This window comes from Netta rufina, assembly GCF_964035555.1.
Source record: "Netta rufina genome assembly, chromosome: 4".
NCBI classification, from domain to species: Eukaryota; Metazoa; Chordata; class Aves; order Anseriformes; family Anatidae; genus Netta; species Netta rufina.
Genome location: NC_140127.1, coordinates 49,335,345 through 49,355,333, shown reverse-complemented (window position 1 = coordinate 49,355,333; position 19,989 = coordinate 49,335,345). Strand labels below are relative to the sequence as shown.

At 43.5% G+C, this 19,989-nt stretch overlaps 1 protein-coding gene across 2 annotated transcripts in view; it reads right to left on the bottom strand.

Moving 5' to 3' along the window:
• LNX1 (ligand of numb-protein X 1) overlaps positions 1-19,989 on the bottom strand; it is a gene marked incomplete at both ends in the record, with an annotated part of 62,269 nt that overhangs the window by 17,571 nt on the left and 24,709 nt on the right. For both annotated transcript variants that reach the window (XM_084286798.1, XM_084286799.1), the window contains 4 exons: positions 2,174-2,545; positions 4,435-4,637; positions 13,294-13,449; positions 14,976-15,217. In XM_084286798.1, coding sequence (XP_084142924.1) covers positions 2,174-2,545; positions 4,435-4,637; positions 13,294-13,449; positions 14,976-15,217 — 973 coding nt within the window. The remainder of the gene's footprint in view (positions 1-2,173; positions 2,546-4,434; positions 4,638-13,293; positions 13,450-14,975; positions 15,218-19,989) is intronic.

Here is a 19,989-nt window from a genome sequence, read left to right as displayed (position 1 = left end):
CCCTGCTTGTTCCCTCCTCTTCCCCCCAATTCCATCTCTGCTCTTTATGCTGAAGCTAGAATTAAATAAATAAGGTTTGTTTCAAGCCCATGTACAAGTAATTGCAGAAGCAGCCCACTAGAATTAAAATTCATGTTATGGACAAAGCAAATCAAGCACCAAGTGGGGAACGTTTTGCAAAGCTTTGGCTTGGAAACCTCCAGAGGTCTCTTTTGCACCAGCATGATTCTGCTCCTGCTTTTGGGAGCTGTTTCCCTGGTTTAGGTAACGCAGCCTGAGAAGATCTCCAGTTACCTGCACTGTGACCTCCCCTGGAGATGCAATGTCCAAGCACAACAGCAGCCAGCAGGGCTACAGGCATGGAAAGGCTGCACAGAAACACCCTCAGATTAAATATGCCGCATCTGACACAAGTCTGTGACTAAAGATGATGCAGCAAATGGGAAGCAGTGAGCTCCCCAGCATTACGATGTGTGCACGCTCCCAATTAGCACTTACATGTTTTCTTCATTTTGGTTCTTGTGACTGAGCATATAAACAGCCAGAAACCTAACCTCCTGATTATCAGCTGCTTCGCCTATGCTAATGTACAATTGCTACAGGCCTGAAGGATCAGATTTTTCTCAATTAATCACTATTTAGAAGTCAAAACTAATCAGAGTCTGCAGAAATCTGATGTTCTCCCAGCTATGCTCTCATAATAAGCCACCACCGCCTTTTATCATATCAGAGAAGGTTTGTTCTGCTTTTAAGGAAACTGATTTCATATTTGAAGCTTCCAGCACTGTTAATTTGAAGACCTTAATGTGCTGTGAATGACACACACTGAGATCTCAACAGACAGGGTACTGTTGTGAAATGAGAGGACAAAAAAAAACATGCCGTGTAAGAAGCAAATGCAAAACATTTGTGGCCTCGGTGTAACGGTTTTTCTCTGGCATAACGTGGAAACAGGAAAGGCAAATGATAATTGATGAAAAAACATGACAAAAAAGACACAGGTTCCGGGAATTTTGCGTTAGACGAATGTGATTCATAGAGCTCACATCAGTGCAATGTAATCCTTGCTGTTTGGAAACCTGAAGCTCCCCTTTGATGGGCATGCTGTTTAAATTCCCAGAGACTGGTGTGCATTTCAAGCATTATTATAAATAACATCCACTCTTTGGAACCCAATAAGAGCTTTAGTAGTGTTTTCAAACACTTGCGTGTTAATGGTCTCATTAAGTCATTCTTTCCATTTCATGTCTACGCTGCATGTGTTTTTTGCTTATGAAGCACTGTTGCCTTGTTTCGTAGCCATAAAGAACTGTTCCAAGAATACCAGTTTTTCAGAAAGGTTTTCATTCCAGGCTTTCTTCCCCTTGGAAAATTTAGCATCCCTCTCATCCTCCACCCCCACCGCCTTCTGCTCCCAGTTAGTGATCTACATAAAGTAATCCAGAAAGATGCTGTACCAAAGTTTCAACAACTGGTGTTATGCACAGGGTTGCAGTTTTGTTGCCCAGACAGAACACACCAGCTTGCCTGAGGATGATTGGGAGCCCCTGCTCCCAGCATGTGTACGAGCTAATGGCTTTGTCCATACCTATGCCATAAACTTTTCAATTAAATTTAGTTACAGCCATCTGTGAACCTGTGCTAAAGGAGAAATCCTTTCCACAAAATACATTGATCTGAATGTTTCTTCCAGCCAGGCTTGTGTTACCCTGATGATACCTGTCTGAAATGGGGAGCATCCAGACTGACTTGACATCGTGCTATTGAGGCACATGAAATTCTTCAACACATGAACACTCTGTATCCCTCCAAATGAAATGAAAAGTTGCACAATAACAACAACTGCTATAAATAAGAAGTAAAAACAACAAAAGATTCTTGGCTTTGCTTTTTGTGTTGAAGTTTTTGTTTGTTTGTTTGTTTGTTTTTCCTAAGGTGGGCTGTAAAGAAATAAATCCAATAAAAATATTTCTGGAAGGGAACTTAGGCAGAAGCTGACTGATTCCGTAGCTGAGAAAGGCCCAACGACACTTTTGTACTAAGACTGCTAAGAGCATCACAGAGGCACCCCGCATCTCCTTCCCTCCCCGAAATGCACACCCTTTAATTTTGCAAGAGATGGTGAAAACACATGCCAGGCTCAGAAACCGTGCCCAAAGCCTTGTCGACAGACCTGTATCAGGTGGGCTGCGCTCTCCGGGCTGCCGTACCGATGGTCGTGCCCGTTGATGGCCAGCACGCGGTCGTTCTCCTGCAGCTGCCCGTCACGGGCTGCCACGCCTCCCTCCAGCAGGTTGAAGATAAAAACCCCGGGCTCATCGGCCCTGCGGACCAGCTTTATGCCCAGCTGCTCGTCCGGGCTGCTCTTGTTCAGGACGACGTGGAAGCTGTCATCCCTGTTGCAGTGGGCCTCGAGGGCAAGCCCGCTGTTTCGGCACCGGTACCTCTGCTCCCTGAGCACCGTGAGCCGCAGCACGTGGCAGGGCTGCTTCAGGATTGACAGGGCGTAGTTGTGAGGCACGTTTTTGATGTCCATGCCATTCACCTGGAAGGGAGAGCCATGAATCAGCAGCATAAAGGCCTTCTAATCTGAATTGGCACCGGAGGTGGCCGGCCTATTTACACAGATGTCTTCACACAAGGTGACATGTGCTGCTTGAAACCGCCTGGTGCGGGAGTCCAAGGCTGTGCTGCAGAGCAGTCTTCCCCCAAGGAAAGGACGCACTGTACAGACACTTTCTGCCTTTCCCCCCCCCCCCCCCCCCCTTTCTCTCTGATAGTCTCCAGATATAACTGTTACTTTTCAGCTTTATTATTGTGCTCCTCCAAGCTCCAATATCCTTTCATATATCTTGGTTTTATTCCACTAGCTTCTGATTTCAAATCACCTTGCCAGCCTTTCCTTTCACTCCCACCAGTTTCCTTCATTATCTCCCAGCTGTTTTAGTTACAGCAAGAAAATTGTGCCCCAGTAATGAATCTCTAATTAAAGTAGAGAAAAGAGCCTCAAGTACAAGGTCAAACATCCCGGATATTTAACTAGCAATTGTGCTGGCACATCACACTGGAGGATCAGGCTTTTTACGCTTCTCAGTGTTTTCCAGGTAAGGTTTAACTCTGACAGCAGTAAAACCACATAACTACTACTTCTTTATTTTAGCTCCAAAAAAAAAAAAAAAAAGCTTCCAGTCAGTCCTGTCATGCCTGCATGTATAAGGGTGACTGGTCATTGCACTTTATCACCACTAAATGAAAACCAGTTGCAAGACTGCTGGAAAACCTGACTCACACAAGTTATTTCCATGCAGCTTCACGTTGCTCAGGTTGAACTCCTTAAATATTAAGAAATGTTTCCGAAGTGCAACGGCAGTTCCCCAAGACAGACAGAAGTGCTCCACGTGGGTTTGTTTTTGCAAGCTGCCTGTGTGGTCGTGGCAGGGCTGTCCCTGCTGTGGTCTGGCAGGGGACCGCACCTCTATTGATGCAGCTGAACTAACTTCAGATTGGGTACTGCATGTGATGTGAGCAAGGGACTGAAATGGCCAGGGCTCCTCCATACATCCCTGGGCAGCCCAGTGTTGCAGTAGCTCAGCTGCTCTGCTCTGGCAACTGAACAAGAAGCCCCCTTGAGAGGCACCACCTGGTTAGCACTCATGCAGCAGTACACCCATGGCAGCATCAGCCCTCCAATAACAGAGCAGTCTGCTGAAATGTTTACCTGTAATTTGGAAACCTGTGCTGAGCCATTTGGAAAAAACACGCTGCCATCTTTAGCCATGCTATCAGCAATACTTGAGCTAACTGGTTTAAGCTGCTTGGGGTGTACCTGCATGAGCTGCACTTGTACCTTTGGCTCCAAATGTAAGTACGCCTATTCATTCCAACTATACATCAACAAACCTTCAGAGCAAGTAAAGAAAGAAACAGGCATTTTCTGTTATCACTCTTTTCTTCCAAGGACTGAAAGATGAATATAATTTAGCATCCTTGCACAGCTCTGAGTCAATGGGGCAGCTGAGAGTACTGTTCTCATTCAAAAGCTATTGCTGAAGCCATCATTCACAAGATACATGCTTTTTAACCATTTGGCCTAATTCTTGTTCATCTGTTACACATTTCTATAGAAACGAGAGCAGAAGTAGCAGCCAACAGCTAATGCCTGAATGCTGCTCAAGTTTGTTCCTAGAGATTTCACCTGTGACTGTGATGGGGCAACACTCACAGCTCAGAGCGGGCAGGGTCTCATGCAGTGTGGTGCTGACACAGACAGGACATAACCCAGATCAGGCCCCATCACCTACTCTGGTGTAAGTGGATTTAAGGCAATAGAAACCACACTATGTGAGATTTAAGCCCACAGCTCAGTAGAAACAAACAGGACAAAAAGCTTATACTTTATTATTATTATTGTCTTGTACCTCCATAGTACTGTACCTTTAGTATCATGTCTCCAGGCAGCAATCTTCCATCTCTGGCAATTACTCCATCGCGATAAATATGCTGTATAATGATGTGAACCAAAGGAGTCTCACTGCCTCCCACAATCCTAATGGCCAGGTTCTCATTGGGATCGGTTCGGTTGATCTTAATGCAGGTAATTTCACCGTCTGGAATCAGGTGGTACAATCTGGGAAAACCTGGAAATGTGTGTTGTAAGGTATTTATTTGACGTCACAGCTTTGCTTCATTAAAACATGTACTATACTATTTCAAGTACCTTTCATTTACCTAAAGTAAGTTTTATGCATGCATGTGATTTATGCTAAGTAGGGAGGAAAGGATACATATGTTTGCTTAATGGACTTGAAGGTTTGTTTTTTTTTCCTAATTAATACATTCAAACTTCCTCTTTTCCCCACAAAACACATCTTCAAATCTTTGATGTAATCCAGATAGATGACACGTGATTAACAAAAAAATAAAACAACAAAACCAGTTACACTTTTAAAAATATGAATTTTAAAGGAACAAAATACATTCTTAGTCACCAGAGTGCTTAGCTTGTGACATCCCATGAAGCACTTTTTTTTTTTTTTTTTTTTTTTTTTAAACCTCCAGTTAACAGCTGAGCAAGATTTCTTGGGCAACCAAAGCAAGGAGTAGTTTTCCCTATCAGACCTCTCTCCTTTCACCACTGTTGAATTCTAGGAAATAGGAGTAACTGGCTGTTACTGAAAAGGGTGTTTATGAAAACCACAATACATTCAGGGAGGGAAAGTTCACAGAAGACCTGATTGATCTCCAAAGTGTATACACATAAGCAAAATTGCTTCTACTGTTGGCCAGCCAGCTCTATCACATCTACCACAGACTTCTCCTAAAACCTGATTGAGAAAAGTAACTTCAAATGAGCACGCATCTGCTACCATTGATACAGGAGGTGACATTTCCACATCATTGTCCATCCATGGCCTGGAGAAATGTATCTGCAGATCTCTCTGGCCTTGAATAATTACACCTAGACCTCACTGTGATGGGGTGGTATTCCCACAGGCTTGGGCCTGTGCCTGACCCAAATACATTAATGCCTTGCTGAACTGAAGAGGATGAGCAGCTCTGCTTTTAGGAACAGTCAACTCACTTGGAAGAAGAGCAACATTTTCCCTGATTTTTTTCATGTTTGTTGAAACTGTGGGGTAGAAGGGAATGATGCCAACTGCTCAGCTGCCAAGGGAGGATCTCTGCTGGCCCTGGCAACCTGGGTGTGGGAAAGAGGGACTAATGGTGTGAGGGGGTCCTTTTATTTATTTATAATATGTCAGAGGAGAGTATCCTTTTCCAAACCCTACTACTAAGCTGTCATGTTTGTTTTCACAGCATGTCGCTAATACTTTCTTTCCTCTAGGGCAATTCAAAATTTTAATCCACATTCAACTTCAAGTGAAGCTCAAGTAAAAGCACCGGTGAATTATATAGTACAAGTGTGTCAGCATTCAATTGTCTTAAGCCCTCCATAATGAGAGAAAGCTTTTAAATTTTTGGTATGAGGGTCCAAGCCAGAGCCTATATGAAAAACCTGCACATTGAAAAACTAAGTTCTAATATTTTTTCAGTAACCTTTTTTAGAAATGAAAGTACAGTGATTGCTACCAAATAGCAATCAAACAGAAAATGTTAAAAGAAAATTAATAGAACAGTATCTGAGATAGAATAAATAGTATCTACTACAGAATAACCAAGCAACAAAACAGAAATACACCAAAAGGGTTTGGGAGAGATCAAGGGGAAAGAAAGAGTAGGGAAAAAAAAACACCCATTAATAAACACCACATCACACCCCTTACCACTTCTTTGACCATATGCTCTTCAGGGCGGAAAGCTGTCTTCCTCCACGTCTGTGAAAAACACCTACTGGTTGCATAAACTTTGACTTTGTGGTTTTATAAAGAGTTGACAGGCAATAAAAATCTATCTGGATAATTACACAGCCTTACTCAATCTAATTTCCAAGCATCCATTTAATTTGTACTCTTGTAACAGCTTCTGTGCCTGTACCGGTGTACTTCAGTTTTGCACGCAAATTAAATTTTCCACAAAGGAAGGCGCATTATTTTCCCCCTACTCCTTTATTTTCTGAACATTGCTTGCCCAGTTTGTAGCTTGTTTGGTTCTCTCTAGCCCCAAGGGTGGATTCGCATGGGCCTCTCACCCCAATGTCTAATCTGGGGATCCGGTTGCTCTGTCTTCCTATATGGGACATGGACACCCCAAAGGAGGTGCTTACCTTCCTCCACTGCTAAATAATAAGAAACAGCCAATTAACTAGCATCTAAGTGAGGTGTTTAAAATCAGATGACACAAGTATTCTTCAAAAATTGCCAAAGACCTGGTCCCCACATCAGAATAAGTGTGCACATTTACACTCTTATTGTGGTTATAAGGGTATACATATGTAAAAATACAGAGGATAGTCTGGATGCCCCAGTATCCTTCTCTGCATGGAAATGCAAGAGATAAATATTTCCATATATTTTGCAAACTACCAAAGCAGTTCTTTATTTCCCTTTGCGTGATGATTCACCTCAGGTCCTAGCAAACTTAATTTTTTGACTTGAATGCTCATTCTCCCAGATCTCAATCCAAAAACTTTTTCAACAGGAATTATCCATCACATTTCTTGACCATGGAGAGCTGTGCACTGAACAAGCTGCTAATACTCTCATGCTGTGGCAGTCTCTAATTGCCCCAGAACAAAATCAGAGCACTGTGGCAGTGAACAGACCCTGCACAAGATATGAACTGATGAAAGTTTCTTTGCTTCTTGAGCAATGCTTTTCCTGGTTTATTAAATCTTGCAGTGGCACTTGGCTGACTTTCAATAGGACTTTATGCAGATGCTTTGAAAGAATTTTTAATAACTAATTTCCTTCTCAAGTGCGCAGTCCACAGCAAAACAAATCTTCCCAATGTTTTTTTCTTGCCAGCGTGTAAGTCACCATGTTTCTCTTTTCATAGGATATACTGCTTTACCTCTCATTTTTGTTTGATTTGCTTGTGGTCTCTACTGAATATAATTAATAATAAATTGCACCATTCTCTCCTTGGATGGGCCAAGCAACCAAAATAACTGGATGATCACTTAATTTTTGCAATCTTCATTAAAGATTTCCTACTTATTTTCACCCCAGACATATACATGGATATTTACATTATCAACAACCTAGACCGTCATAAGCAAAAGGCAATTACTTATTTTTGAAAAATTAACAACGTTTGACAAATTAAGTGTATAAAATACACCAATACATACTTTTTGAATAAGAAAACATTTGATCACCATTTCACCAAACTGTACATTGTTTGGTTTCATCAAAACCTACCTTGCTTGTTTAAAGATGATGATGTGCCTGGAAAGCATTGTCTTTGACTTAAAATTTTTTAATGTGTGTACTGTACCCAGAAGAATTGGGTCCTGCTCCAGCACCTGGTTGCACACAGTGAATGGGTCCTCAGCAGGCCCCACCAAATTTATGGGGCTCTCAGCGGGCTGAGGGCTTGTACTATTCACACACATGCAGCTTGTTGTGGGGCTGGAGCATTGGTTTGTACACACCCCATTTTCCATCCCTTACACTCTTAGGCAAAGTTCTCTATTTGCTTTGACAGGTTTTCCAGAGCAGGAAAACCCTGGAATATTGCATACCTTTCTTTACCATTTTATATTTCCAGTCCTTAAATATCGAAGAGCTGCTGAATCTAGAAAGCAGTAAACTTTCTGTCTTGTTTTTGGTGATTCTTGCAGGTTTTCCCACCAAGTGTTGTGTTTTTGTCACCGGGAATGGTATGGAGCATTCTGAATCTGTCAATAATAACAAAATGTCATCTGCATTCAGAAATATTGTCTGGGCTTATTCCCCAAGTAATATTTTCCTTATACCAGTGTGCAATTTTATTGATATTTCCACAGGTCCCATGACAGTAACAAATAGCATAGGAGAGGCTAGCTGTACACTTTAAACTCCGCTTGACTGGTACAATGCGGGACACCGAGCACTCTTTACTATGTTCACCATGAGTCTGTAATATGAGCTTTTAAGTCTGCTTAATATTTCATCCCCACAGTTTACAGCACTTAATGGTAGAGTTCCTTAAGGGCTTGGGTTTCAGCTGAATACTGCGTGCACTGTGCTCCTGCTGGCAGTGCTGCCATCAGAAAACCTTCTGCCTCCATCCCCAGCATCCAGTGTGACAAAGCACTGCATAATCTTTGCTGTGATGCCTGAGTCTAGATTGATCGAAACTCACTGTGTAAATGCAGTATGTGCCTCGGGTTGCAAGCTCTTGCTTAGACCAGAAGGTCTGACTGATGGAAGTGCTGGCTGAAGTCAGCAGAACTTTGCATGCTTGCAGCTCACCTCCACAAATCAGGCTCTCTGCAGGAACACCCTCCTGTGTCCTGGAACCCGGTCACCAGAATTTAAATAAAACATGTGTAACCTATCCTCAGAAAATACTTGTCTGTAAATTTCACTTGTATAAATGCGTGACTTGGTTCTTCAACTCTTCTTTTCCAATTGGTTTCCATTTAGCATTCCATTCTCCCAGTGGCTTGCCATCATTGTGGAAAGAGCTACTTTGATTTAGTCCCTTCCATTAATTCTCCAGGGATGCTGGTCCGATGCAGGGGGCGGATAGAAGGCAATGCCAGCTGTAATGCCTTTCCTTCCTCCTTGGCATTCGTCTTACTGAAAGAACTAAAATGAAACTGCTGTGGAGTTGGATGTGTCTCAAGAGTTGTGGATGTTTTATCTACAGCAGGTGAAGTTTATCAGTTTATCTGTCTGCAGTGGAGGAAGTGCTACAGAGCCAATCTCTTTCATTTGGAGATTGCCTGGCTCTTCATCCTAGAGCGGAGTGCTTTCAGCTGGTTGTGCAGTATTTCCAACAGCTGTTTTGGGGAAAGTGGTACTGAAACTGAACCAAACATGGGGAAACAGGAACAGTGCAGGATTCCTGCAGGGTGCAGCCTTCCTGGGTAGGAAAGTCGGGCTGCTGTCTTGTCCTTGGACAACATTAGCTGCTTTTCCTTCTGCACTTTAGGAGACTTATTGCAATGAAATGGCTGGAAAAGACACTGGTACCTAGAACCTTCTGCATTACACTTACCTTCTTTTTCTTCATGTGCCTTTCCAAAACACGAAAGTATTTATAATATATATCTTATATATATATACATATATGCATATACACACACACAAAATACAACAAGACCCAGACTGAACAGCAGGCACGAGGTGCACCCAGGTAACAGCAGAGGCTGTTCTGTGAGCCTACCACTGCCTGCCAGGGCTGCCTGGGTCTTGACTGCTGCAAAGCAATAACAGATGGTAGCACTGCATCAACCATGAGACTATGAAATATTAGTTTGACTTTGAACAGCATTTGACATCCTCAAGCAATCATAAATTTATTTTACAATGGCTGGACTGCAAAATGGAACTAATGAATGTTTTCAAAAAACAGCAGCATGGCTCTCTTTTACTGTAAAATTGTATAGAGGTTTTTGCAATTGCATTCCCCAATTCTTTCCTCCTAACTAGCTAGCTGGTTTACGGCTCACATCTGTAGATCAGTTTGAGTGAAGAGTTTATATATATAGTCTTTCTTGGAAGTGAATTTAAAGAGTGTGATGCCAAACTAAGAGCACAGTGATACAAATAAGCATAGCAAAACCAGAGCAGTCTTTGCTCGGAGATATTTTATCATTTAAGTAGCTTGCCAAGGTCATTTACACTAGTAGATCCAGTCAAAAGATATCACGTCTTAAATGCATCACTGCCGGAAGGATGTCCCTGTCGCTGTCCCTCACTTCTCAGAATGAAATGATCTCCTTTACACTTCCCTAACTTCTACTTCAGGCCCAGAGAGCTATGAACATGCAGAATGGAACAGAACAGTTCAGTTGGAAGGGACCTTCAGAGATCATCTAGTGTAACTCAGAGCTATTGGCGAGATTTCTCTCAGGTAAACATAACAACCTTGGATGCCACGCCGCAGACAGATGCTTCTTAACTTGTCATTTTCAAATGACCAAATTATTAAAAGATGAGAAAATCTTAACATCTCCTTCCCCAAAACATTTTCTTTACACTGTTAGCACTTTCATTCAGTTTTTTACATTTTCTTTGCTTTGGACAACAAATGATTTCTACTGAAAATATCACTAAAACGTTAAAACAGTGGAACAAAGAAAGCCTGTATCATGTAAATCCAAAATGCATGTACCCAACATTGCTCAAACAAACCAAACCACATGCTGCAAATGGAAAACGTGAAGTCATTTCCACGTTAAAGGACTGCTATCACCTGCAGTAATAAGATAGCATTAGGCTGTAACTATTCTGCTGTAAATTAAAATACAGTTGCCATTACACATATTTTTCAGTGTCCCTGGGTAGCAAAGGAGTTTTCCAAACCCAGTTCTGCATTCAGCATTGAAATTAAGCACAGTCATGGCTATTTGGACACCATTCCTCCCACATCAGGAATGATGATTTTGTCCTACACCCCCCACAGTCACACTGAAATTGAGCACTGGCCCAGCAGAGATATCAGCTTCAGATTAGAGGCACCTACACACTCTGCAGTAGGCAAAAAAGTGATGTGGCAGCAGAAATTTATCTGTGCTGCTGATACTGGGGCTACCACATAGGTATGCACTATGGTTTTTCTCTCAGAGCTCTTTTGAAAAACATACAGCCAAAAGAAATTAAGCGGAGACATCTGAACTGAGATGAGGGGAATCTGAAAATGGGGGACAGACAACCTATACCAGGTGTAAACAGGGACTGTTGAGCTTTGGCAGATGATCTGACAGCTCCTTTATCAAGAAGTGGGCTTTATACCAGCAAGAAGGGGTTATTTCATTTGATCCCCACTGTGAAGCTGGTGCAATCTCAGCTTCATTCTGCCCAGGACTAAACCTGGTGAGGAGAGGAGGCACCAGAGAAGAGGAGAGGCATCATCTGATCCCCTGGAGCAAGAAACACAGCCAGGGTGTGCTGTCAGCCAGGAACCTGGGAAACGTGTGGCGAGGCAGCAGCAGGAATCGGTGCTCTAACACCCAGCTTTGGGACCTCCCACCACCCATGGGAGGACCCCCATTTCTGGGAGAATGGAGCAGAAATGGGAAGATAGATAGACACATGGGTCTGCTTTTTTCCAGCACCCAGCTGGCAGGACGATGATAACTGCAACAGAAAGAAGTATATTCAGTTCCTCTTCCAACAAAAAGAGAGTGCCTTTGAGATGCCATTGCACAAAGAACCTGTTGCAAAGGACTGAAGAGAAATTATTGTTAAAGTTGCATTTATATTGCTGCAAGCAACTTGCTTGCATATTTTTTTAAAGACCAAATTCCAGAACAGCACAATCAAAATTCATTCTTTGCATGTGTAATTAATACTGTCATTTGGGTACTGAGCTTCTGTGATCTCATGCATAAGAGTAACTGCTCATTAAGTAATTACACATCTACCTGGTTTTTCCAGTGAGGTAGGACATATCTGGAAGTTTACAGGCATGCTTGGTGCAGAAGAATGACACCACAAGCAGAATCAAGTGCAGAATGACGATCTTGACAGAGAGATCACCACTCCAGGGCCCCATTATATATCCCTTATAAAGGAGACAACAGTGCTTTTCATTCTGCTGGAAATGTAAAGACCAGTACCATCTTCACACCTTCTTCTGCTACCATCTGGACTGGGCTAGGTGTTACTGGCATCCAGATCACCCCTGTGGTCTCTAGACATGAAACCAAATGTTCAGTGGAACTATTAGCAAAGTCAACTATAAGCTGAGGTAGAAGGTGGTCATACAATTTCCATGCCCCAAAGCAGCATTTGGCAGCATTTTCTCCTTATTTTCTGTGCGTTTCATTGACAGCATGAAATATAGAGTAAAGGGAAGTTGGATCTGCTGCCTTCTTAGAGCCTTTACCCTGGACGTTTTATCTGGGGAGAGAGGTAAGGTGCCGAGGCATCAAGCAAAGGAATAATGAACTCAGTCAAGACCTTGATTAAGATGACGATTTCTGCTCTATCATCACTTCCTCTTGGTGTATGAATGCTAATGTTGGCTTCATAATTACGGTCCAAAGCAATTAGTAATGTTTGCTTATTGATTCGAGAACACCAAATACTACGTGTTACTGCCTGCCAGACCCCTCATCCTTGACATACGTCAGAGAAACTTGCCTCTTCCACTATCTAAGAGCAGAACATTCTTACTTCATCACCTGCCTGACTGAGGCAATACAAATTGTCCACTGAGGATCCTACAGAAGTCCAGGAATAATTACAGTGCTTTACATTTTCCTATTGTCCTTCCACTGGGAATCTCCCATGCTTCATAAAGGTTAGCAGAAACACCTGAGATTCCCATACTGTGTGATCACTGTGATCCATTTGCTTTACGGGGAAAACAGACACATGCTGGCAAAGTCTCTTAAACAAAATAATAGAGCAAATCTACAACAGCTCCAGTAATAGGACACAGACGCATGGGTCCCATGCCTTGGGTACTGGGTTGGCTGTAGCATGCGGGTAGTTACCACCATAGCCCTACATGAGGTCCCCCAGCTCCAGCTTTCTTCTTCCCTGCCATTCACTAACAGATTTTTAAAAGGAAGAAAATACAGAAAAGGTTGGGTTTTCTGCCTTTTTTTTTTTTTTTTTTAATCATTTGCACCTCACCACATGAAAGGCATGTCAATCACAGTCAGCCAGTTCCCACATGCACAGGGTCCCCTGCCCCATTTTAAGTGATAACACAAGGAGAACAAAGCATTACCTTCCTCTCCAGGAACAGAGTTCCCAACAGCCTCCCTTTCTCGGTCAGCTTGGTTGGAAACCGCACTTCCACTTTTAGTCCTTCGAAGAACACTGAATGCCTTGTTTATTTTTTTAAAAGATCTGCTTCTTATAGTGGAGCGTTCAAAGTGACGGGCTGCAACAGCAGGAAAAATGAATCAATACATTTCAGCAGCACCATGCAAGAACCACATCATCTCTGCACCATTGGCATATGACAGGGCACAATAGCAATTACAAGGCTTCTTGCACTTCAGTGTTTCATCTGACTCCAGCTGATTCTCCAAGATTGCATCCACCTGAATCTAGGTACAATTACACATAAACCTGTATCTGAAAGTGTGTGTGGCAGCCTGAGAGACAATAATCCTCAGCCAAAACAGAATTGATAGCAATCCAGTGAAAAATGCATATAAAAAGGAAAAAACACTGCCCTTTCCAAGCATAAGTTTGACAAAAATAAAATAAAATAAAAAATCTGGAAGTCATTGTTGAAAACTGTTCTTGAATAAAAACCCACTACTGCCTCAAAACCCTGCAGTGCCTCCAAAGCTGTCAAAAATAGCCAGCAGTTTGATGTCAAAAACTCAAAGATCATCAGGTGGGACCAAGGCACATCTAACTTGGGTAAGACAAGACTAAAAAAGAAAAGTCATAACTGTTTCAAAACATTTCGCTTTCCTTTCCATCCTGCTGAAGATATCTTCATGGCTGTTACTGTTCTGTCTCTTTGAGCTCTGCATGTTGCCAAACATTGTAATCTAATAACACAACATTCCCTCAAACCAGACTGTGGCCTCTAAACTCAATAAAACTGGTGGGATTTAATTTCATCCTGGTGTTCACGCTCCTTCCCTTTCCATCTCTCTCTCTCACTCTATGTGCACAAGGGGATAGTGCTGCTCTTCTAAACTTTCACCATCCTTCATCCCAGCACAGAGCTGGTGCAACACAAGGTTAGTGCAACATAACTTTGGCTCCAGAGACCTCAAATACAAGATTTGATTTCACTGTTAATGCTTCCAAATCAACCTTCAGTCGGGTCTCATCAGAGCCATGTGCTTTGACATAGAATTAATGGTAAAGAATTAAGGCAAGATCTCTTGGTGCATCATGTCCCTGACAGTGGATATTTCAGCAGGACCTCTGAAATGCCCTGCTCTGGGAGGCTGGCAAACACTCCCCAGGCTCTCAGCTGCTTCTTAAGGTTTGTTCTCCTGAAAATACTTGGCAATTGCCAAACATGTTTCCCAACAGGTTTTTGGGTAGGTGCCCATCACATGGTCTATGGGGGTTACTTGGGCCACTGTGTTTTGGTGAAGCCATTACACGGTTGCATTGTGTCCCTGATGTATCACACATGCCATTTCTCTTCCAACCAAGCCGACTTGTCTCAATAATCTTTTTTTTTAAGACTTGCACTTTGCCTGCATGCAGTAAGTCTTCAGATTGATGCTGCCCCTGGGCAAGAAAATTTGTTTTTCACCTCAAATATACTGGGTCACTGAATGCACATTTTGACAAGCCATGTAAAATTAAAGCGTTCACTGTCACTTTTTCTTCTCTTTCCTATTTTTTAAGCCTTTCAACCACATATGTTTCACAGAAAACAAGTGCTGGGAGAGGCCACCAGGCCCCAAAACCCTTGCCCTGCATTCTTACTCCTGCTCCGGTTGCTGCGGTGCAGGTCTCCGGGGCTGCTGCCCGACTGGCTGTCCTCCGACGTGGGGCTGAAGGCTGGGTTCACCAGCCCTGGCTCGTCTGTCATTAAGGCGATGGCCGCGGCTGCCGAGAGCTCGGGGCCCAGGGCGGCGACCGTGAGGCTGGAGCCATGGTCCGGGGAGCAGTCCTGGGAGCGCCTCTTCCGCTCCTTGGTAAGGCCGTAGTGGGATGCCCCTTTGCACCTGGGGAGAAGGGAGAGGAAGGAAAAAGTAAGAACAAATTGCAATTAATGTTGCCTGCTTACTGCAGGTAGCAGGGTCACTCGAAGTGCTAACTGCGAATGGCACGGGGGATGAGAAAATATGGGCGCTGACCAGCAGAGAAATGTGCCTGTCCTGTCACGTTATGCAATGAAAAAGGAGAGAAACTGCTCTTAAATTAGCTGGATTTACATTGAAAGTCTACTGCTGGCCAAGGGAAGAAAGAGAACTGCAGCCTTGCCTGTAGGCCCGTGTATAATTAGTTACTGGGGGGACAAAAGGACAGGGATAGCAAGTGGCTTGTTACACCAGGGCTACAGCCTGTAATTTCTCCCTTGCCTCTGGTTAATGAAAGAGAGCTGGGTGAGGCCTGACAGCTTCTTTATTTCTGCTGGTGAAATAAAAGGCAACTGACCCCGGCCTGTTCCTTGACCAGCCTACGTGAGCAGTAGCACCAGGAGACCAGTGCCACGCTCCTTCATCCACCCTCCAATTTTTCTGGTGTGAGGAGCTCAAGGCCAGCTGTAAAATAATTCAAGATTAAAGTCCAGCTCCTACATCCTGACTTGGCAGTGACAAAATCCTCCATTTCTGGTGGAGAGATGCCCGTGCTCCCAGAAACAGGTGACTTGTGACCCCACCTGTCTGTTCTGGGATCATCCCAGATGGCAGGCATGAGACTACATGTTGCATTTCTTTATCAAGACTTCCTAAGGAAAGTCATCTCAAGAAAATTAAAGGTCATTGTGCTCTGCATGGTTCAGTACTTAATTAAAGCTATAAAATACCGAAGAGACAAAGTGGCCCAAGGAGACAGCACCTGTGACTTATCTCCAGTGCCACTTCTACCCTGTGCCCATCCACTAGAACCTCATTCACCGCATTAAAAAAGAATCAGCCTTTTAATCATGATCTAATGAGCTTGGCCTACTTGCTGTTACAATTATCCCTTTCTTCCTAGCAAAAGCGAACTGATGACTTTCATAAAGTGCCCCGCAGGATGAACTCACCGAAATAGCTGCAGAAACCCTTGGGGACTGAAAGCTCTTCGTAATATATGGCATGCACAAAAGGCAATGCATAATACATACAGTACACAGCGCTAGTGGGTTAAGTGTCAGAAAAAAGAGTAGTATGCTGAGCAGAGGCCTTGGGAGAGAAATGATTTATGGAAGCGGTTCCTGGGACAGAAAGATGAGATGAGGACGAGTCACAGAGCTCTCTATGTCAGCTTTGGATCAGTGGTTTCATTTCTCTTACAATATTGGCTTTTTAAGAGAGGATTTAATTAAAAACTTTTTTAGCACTAAATTATGATTTACCAACACTTACCTCATACCACTTTTGGCAAATTCCCTCTTAAAAAGGAAAAAACAAAAACAAAAACATGTTGTATCACACTGATGCAGCTGTATGAATTGTATACCCGCTTTAAGCTTTGGATGGGAATGGCAGAAACAGAAATTATTTCTAAACCCTTTCACAAGCAAAAAGATACATCTCAAAAGAAAATATTCTTTTGTGGAAGAGAAGGTTTCTCAACTATTTCAAAAGACAAACAAGAAAACACTTGGGGCACCTATTCTAAGACAAGGCTGCAAGAATAATGCAAAAAGGAAGGGAGGAGCTCTCCTGCCTCCACTGCAGCAGGCATTTTCCTATTCCTTCTTCCATAAAAAAAAGGGCTGACTTCCTCACTTCCTTGAGCTCTATCAATCTGCATGCCCCCCTAGTATCCCACACCCAAAACGACAGGCAAGATGCTCTCTCATTTCATAGGCAGCAGAACCACAAAGGCTTCCCCAGCCTGCAGCCTACCTAGACTTCTCCAGTAAAATATTTTGGGAATCTCAGTCAGATTACTTGTGGTGGGATCACATTAAGTAATCCAGTCTCAGGAACACTCAACAAGAACACAAAGTTAAAAAACAGTCAAAAAAGCTACCGCAACAAAACAAACACGGGAACATGGCTTTGGGGTGAATTGTTCGCTGTTCTTCAGAAACAGACTTTGCCTTACAGAGATCCTGCAAAGATTCAGAATAAAGTAAGAGATATTCCTATTCCCCATTTATTTTCTTTGCCAGTAAATTTTCAGTGGACTATGTTAGGGCACCAGCCCACTGAGTGGGTCCTCAAAGGCAGATCTTTTGATGTTGTTGTTGGGTTGCATGAAGATTAGCTTGAAAATCAGAAGGGGCTCTGTGCAAAGATTTCCACCTGCATGGATTCAGCTGCTGCTGGTGTCCATCTGCATGGTGCTGCTGAAGCCTTCACTTTCTGTGAAATCCTTTCTTGCTGCTGCTGACTACACTACAGTTAGCAGCAGCAGTCCAAATGCAAGGAGCAGAAGACTGAATGCAGAGAGGGCTGACAAAGTTTAAGATGTGGCTTATTGGAGAAGACAACTTATCACGGCACAAAGCACAAAGCATATCTTTCTAATTCTGTCAGAAATAGTTAAAAGAGAACCTAAGCACTTCAAGCATGAGCACTGAATCTATTTCTTAAGTAATTGTGGCAGCATAAATGAGCACAATGCAAGCCCTCTTTCTTCAGATTAACACTGTGTCCTTGAAGAATGAAAAAACTCCTCGAACTTGTAATAAAATCTGCAACAGCATCTCTTCACTTTCATTGTTTTCCCTGTGCTGACACTGCTGTGATAACAGAAAACAGAAAGAGACAACTGTCTAAGTGGAATCATATTTATAGTGTCTCAGCTACATTTTTCCATATGGTTGGCTTTGGCTCCCAGAAAAGAGAGATCCATAAAACAGCTACATGCCAGTACTAATTATCTCCCTCGCTATGATTATTAATCGGCTGCCTGATTTACAGCTGGAAGAGAGGGATGGAAATCTGAGCAGGATACCTGATTAACACGGGCCAGTCGTAAAGTGAACCCAACGCTGTCTGGTGGCCAAGGTGAACTGCAGATTTATGTTGCTTCTCAGTTGCTCTGGACAGAGAGTAATTCCATGCAGCCATATGATATCAAAACGAATTGAAGCCCAAAAGCAAGAGATAAAAACAGACATGAAAAATGTGTGTTGCACAGCTTATACCTTTAAAGTAGCATTGCTAGGTGTGCACAGGAAATTCAGAATTTCATTGATTTATTTATTTTCCTGTTTGCATGACCTCTTTTTTCAAGCAGCAGCACACTGTATGAAATCTTGGCTGCACGATGGTTGTCCTCTGCATGGGTAAGGACTTGTTCTCCCCTGCTGCGGCAGCAAATTCCAGGGGGAGTGGAGCCACGACTCCACTCATCCTCTGTTCATGACCTCCAATAAAACCCAGGCCAAACCAGCTTCAGCATAATAGCTCCCTTCTGATCCTAAATCCACAAAACCTCATGTGAGCTTTCTTGGAAGGCCATGGTGGCTGCTGAACCTTCACCGAAGCTGCAGACCTGTCCAGCTCCAAGGCAGGTAGCAGCGTTACCGTGCCCGTGCCCTGCTCTGCATGCAGGGGGGGTTTGAGATCCCATCTCCAGTGCTAGCACATCCCAAGTGCTGGAGCGAAGGGATCCAAAACCACATGTCTGCTTTAACTTGGTCCTAGTGCTTGTAAAAACAAACTTCAGTTAAACTCACAGCCAACAGAAAAATTTCCACGTTATTTGCAAATTCAAATGAAAGCAGTGGCTTCAAAACAAAGACGCCTTTCCCTTGCAGCATCCCCAACTCACACAGCAGAGCAGGGAGGGCCTGAAAGTGAAGCTGACCACAAGGATTTCCATTTCCCGGGCTGACATGGGAGCAAAACATAAAGGCAAAACATAAACAAGGAGAACTGTGTTGATTTTTCACTTCTAGGGATATAAATGAATTAAAACAACAGGGAAAAAACATATGTAATTATAACATATTTTCTATTTTACAAATGTGCTGCTTTCTGTCTGTGTCTCTTCTCAGGCTGCCCCAGCTCACACCTGACTGCACAGGCAGGGAAAGGCAGTGGCTCTGGGGAGCATATTGGGAAGCCAGCCAGTGCTGAAGGGCCAGCTCTGGCACAGGCGAAGCGAGCAGTAGCGCTCCCTGCCCAGCTCCCGCTGTGCTCGCCTGACCTCGCTTCCAGCCCGCTCGTATTTTGGTACTGTTTTGTTTTAGCACAGCAGAGGCAGACACATTGTCTGAGTGCAATTAAGAATAATGTATACAAAGCACTCGCAATTGCCCAGCAGAAGAAAATACTGCATAATGGGCTGTCATCGCTGATCCGAAGCTAAGCCCTGATTAGGGCAGACAAGCATGTTTCAGCTATGACCTCGCAGCAAGCAGTCTTGTCCTTGTGTAAGTTGGGTTTGACACAACCCTGGACCAGAAGTACCAACAGTGTGCATCACGCCCCGACCGCATCACACAGCTCTGTACCCTGAACCGATCTGCTGGAAGGGCTGATGGGGACACTGAGGGCCACCAACAAGGAGCATCTTGGATAACCTGGTGTTGATGGCCTCACTTGTGGGACCTCGCAACACCAGAAGCTCCTGCCTTTGCTGGGAAAAGAGGAGCTGGCAGCTCCTGCCCCACAGGGGCCAGCTGTGCAGTGCGCGTACCAGCAGTGACTGCAGTCCAAATGTAACCTGAACATCAATTGTATGGATTTTAGATCAGATGCCCAAACTCTAAAACCTTCTAAAACTCCAGCCTAACTGAGGGAGCTGACTTGGTCAGTTTGCAGGCAGAGCTCATGGCAAGTCTTCTGGTGCCAACAGTACACCAGGAACTGGAACCAAAAATGAA